Below are 3,016 nucleotides of genomic sequence, written 5' to 3'. Positions count from 1 at the left end.
CACCATGCTGGTCCTCGCCGCCGCCCGGCCCGGGTGCGAGCCCGCCTGGGACCCCGAGGGTAAGGCGGGACCGCCCGGCCCCGGGGGTGGAACTCGGCAACCCCGGAACCGCCAGCTTTCCCCCGCGTGACCCGGGGCTCCAGAGAACGTCCCCCAAATGGGCACCCTGTGAACCCTGGACCTGGGGGTCTGCACCAGAGGCGGGGCCTGACTCGCTGAGCGCATCCAGGCTGGGACCCCGGGGTGGAGTGCACAGGCAGGTTAGAGGTGCCCAGCTCTCAGCACCGCGGGCTCCAGCAGGGGCTTCCTCTTGGTCTGGGCACGGCCAGCGGGGGTGGGGGGGGCGGTGCCCTGCAGGTGGGGTCCTAGGGAGCAGGTGCCAGGATTTTGCAGGAAGAGAGGGCATTCGAGGTCCCTAGTCCTTCCAGGAAGGGGGCGGCCTCTGGACCCTGTTGCAGACTCTTGAGCCCTCCCTCCCAACTCCGTGATGTGGACAACAGCATCTCCGGAAGTGGGTGCAGAGGGCCAGGGAGGGGGTGCGGTCCGTGCCAGGGAAAGGGGGTGCTCCTGGAGGATTCTGGGGGCAGGGGATGGCGGCACTCAGGGAGCGTCCAGGGACTTCGCGCCTGGGAGGGTGATGGGAGGCATCTGAGGATGGGGGCCAGCTGGGGCCCGGGCTGTGGTCCTCCCCACACTTTGCCTTCTGGGTGGGCCTCAGTTTCCCTTCGCAGTGAAAGGTGAGGGTGTGTCTGGTCCGCCGCCCTCAGGGTCCTTAGCAGCAGACACCTGTGACCCGGACTGCTGAAGTGGGGGGTGGGGGGTTCCCTCCCACACTGGGGTCTGGGCGTGTTGGGTTCTGAGTCTCCCAAGTGCCGGAGGTTTGCGGACACCTGAGAACTTGCTGGCACCAGCCAAGTAGGTTGTGCCAGGAGCAAAGTGCCCCTGCAGTTTGCCAAGCCCATCTCTCCCTTTCCTCTTCTCTCAGCTCAAGTTGAATTTTCTCTCCACCTCTGCCCCACCTTCACCTCTTTCCTCCCCCACTTTCTACAGAAAAGCCGGGGGCCAGGCAGTGTGTCTGGGTGTGTCTGGGTGTGTGCCCACACTTGTGTGCACACGTGGGATGCAGAAGGTCATGCAGAGGGTGTCACGGATGGAGCCTCCCCCAAGACCCCAGGAAGTGTCCACTATTATAGGCTTGTCAGGGAGCACAGACCCCCTCCTCCAGGAAGCTCTCCCTGACCTGCCCTTTTCCCAGGGAGAAGTGCAGACCCTCCTCCGGACCCAGGCTGCCCCTTCCTCACCTGGAGGCTTGGGCAGGGAGGGTCTCTGTCTTCCCCTCTGTGCAGCATCAGTGCCTCTTTCTAGAATAATTCCTTTTTCCAGTAGGATCTCCTTATGAGCATGTGTGGTCCGTGGAAGCCCAGTGCCTCTTCCAGACCACACAGTGACGAGAGCATGGCCGGGCAGCTTGACTCCGGGCTGCTTTGTCCAGGACTGTCCTTGTCCTTCCTGTCTTACTGTCCTGGGGCTCAAGCAGGCCTAGACCCTCACCCCTGCCTGTCCCTTGCCTTCTTATCAGCAGCCTGGAATTTGAGGCAGTCCACAGAGTCGGAGACGACTGAAGTGACTTAGCAGCAGCAGCCTTGCTTTGAGGGACAGGTCTGGGTTCAAATCCTGAATTCCCTGGACACTGTGTGTCCTTGGGTAGATGGGCCGACCTCTCTGACCTCATTCTGTTATTGTTCCCCATCTAAGACACCCGACCCCGGGCATCTTGCTCCCTTGGTTGAAGACACGCTGACACCTTGTGGTCAAGAGGTGTAACGGTCACGTGTGGACTGCTCAAGAGCAGCCTTTGGACCAGCGCTGTCCAACACGCTAATGCCAACCCTCAAAACATCGCCTAACATTTCCCAGAAGCTACTCGAAAGAGATAGAAACAGGTGAAATTAAACCTAAGGGCAAATCTTACTTAACCTGATATATACACAATATTGGGGCTTCCCAGTTGGTGCTAGTGGTAAAGAACCTGCCTACCAAGGCAGGAGATGCAAGAGACATGGGTTCAGTCCCTGGGTCCAGAAGGTCCCCTGGAGGAGGGCACGGCAACCCACTCCAGTGTTCTCGCCTGGAGAATCCCAGGGATGGTAGAGCCTGGTGGGCTGCCGTCTATGGGGTTGCACAGAGTCGGACACGACTGTAGTGACTTAGCAGCTTAGCTGCAAGTTGGTACTTTATACCCGAAACACACATCCTTTTCAAGTCGCAGCATTTCAGGTGCTCAGTGCCCGCGCATGGCTGGTGGGCACCACCCTGGACGGTGTGTCCTCTCGACCCCATCCCAGCCCGAGCTCCCCGAAGGCCCCCACTGGGGCTGGCCTGTTGTTTTGTGTCCCCCAAAGATACGTTGAAGTCCTAGGCGCTCTCCCCCATGCCTCTGACTGTGGCTTGATCGGGACCCGGGACCTTTGCGGGTTTGGCTGCGTTAGGAGGAAGGCGCCCTGGCTCCGGCTGGGCTCTGAATCCCGTGACTGGTGTCTTTGGAAGAAGGTGGGGATTTGGGCACAGCACACCAGAAGGAACACGGGGTAACGCAGGCAGGGACTGGGGTGACGTGGCCGCAGCTGCGGGCTGCTGGGAGCCCAGGAGGACTCTTCCCTGATCCTGCGGAGGGGTGTGGCCCGCCAGCAGCTTGGTTTTGGGCGTCTGGCCTTCAGAACCGGGAGAGGATCAAGGCCTGTTACACCAACCTGTGGGTCTTCGTTACAGCCGCCCCGGGAGGTGAGTCCGCCGTCTCTCTCTTGCTCCTGGTAGCCACGCTGGAAGCATCGGTCCACGTCAGTGGATGCCGCCCTCCTGTCCATCGCGAGGGGCACTGCCATCTTGTGGGCGGGTCACAAGGGGCCCGGCCCCTCCTTCCTGTGCGACCCGAGCCACGTGTCAGCACCAGCTCGTGGGACCCTCCAGGAATGGTGCCAAGCCGCCCGGTCGTGTCCATCTCTGTGTGACCCCGTAG

The 3,016-nt window shown here is 61.4% G+C and overlaps 1 protein-coding gene across 1 annotated transcript in view; it reads left to right on the top strand.

Moving 5' to 3' along the window:
* Positions 1–4: 4 nt before the first annotated feature.
* Positions 5–3,016, top strand: part of CPZ (carboxypeptidase Z) — a 23,826-nt gene continuing 20,814 nt past the window's right edge. Inside the window, exon 1 of the mRNA XM_010839891.1 lies at positions 5–59. Coding sequence (XP_010838193.1) covers positions 5–59 — 55 coding nt within the window. The remainder of the gene's footprint in view (positions 60–3,016) is intronic.

The sequence above is a fragment of the Bison bison genome, unplaced genomic scaffold (assembly GCF_000754665.1).
Source record: "Bison bison bison isolate TAMUID 2011002044 unplaced genomic scaffold, Bison_UMD1.0 scf7180017846470, whole genome shotgun sequence".
In the NCBI taxonomy this organism is placed as follows: domain Eukaryota; kingdom Metazoa; phylum Chordata; class Mammalia; order Artiodactyla; family Bovidae; genus Bison; species Bison bison.
This window is presented reverse-complemented; position numbering and strand designations above follow the sequence as displayed.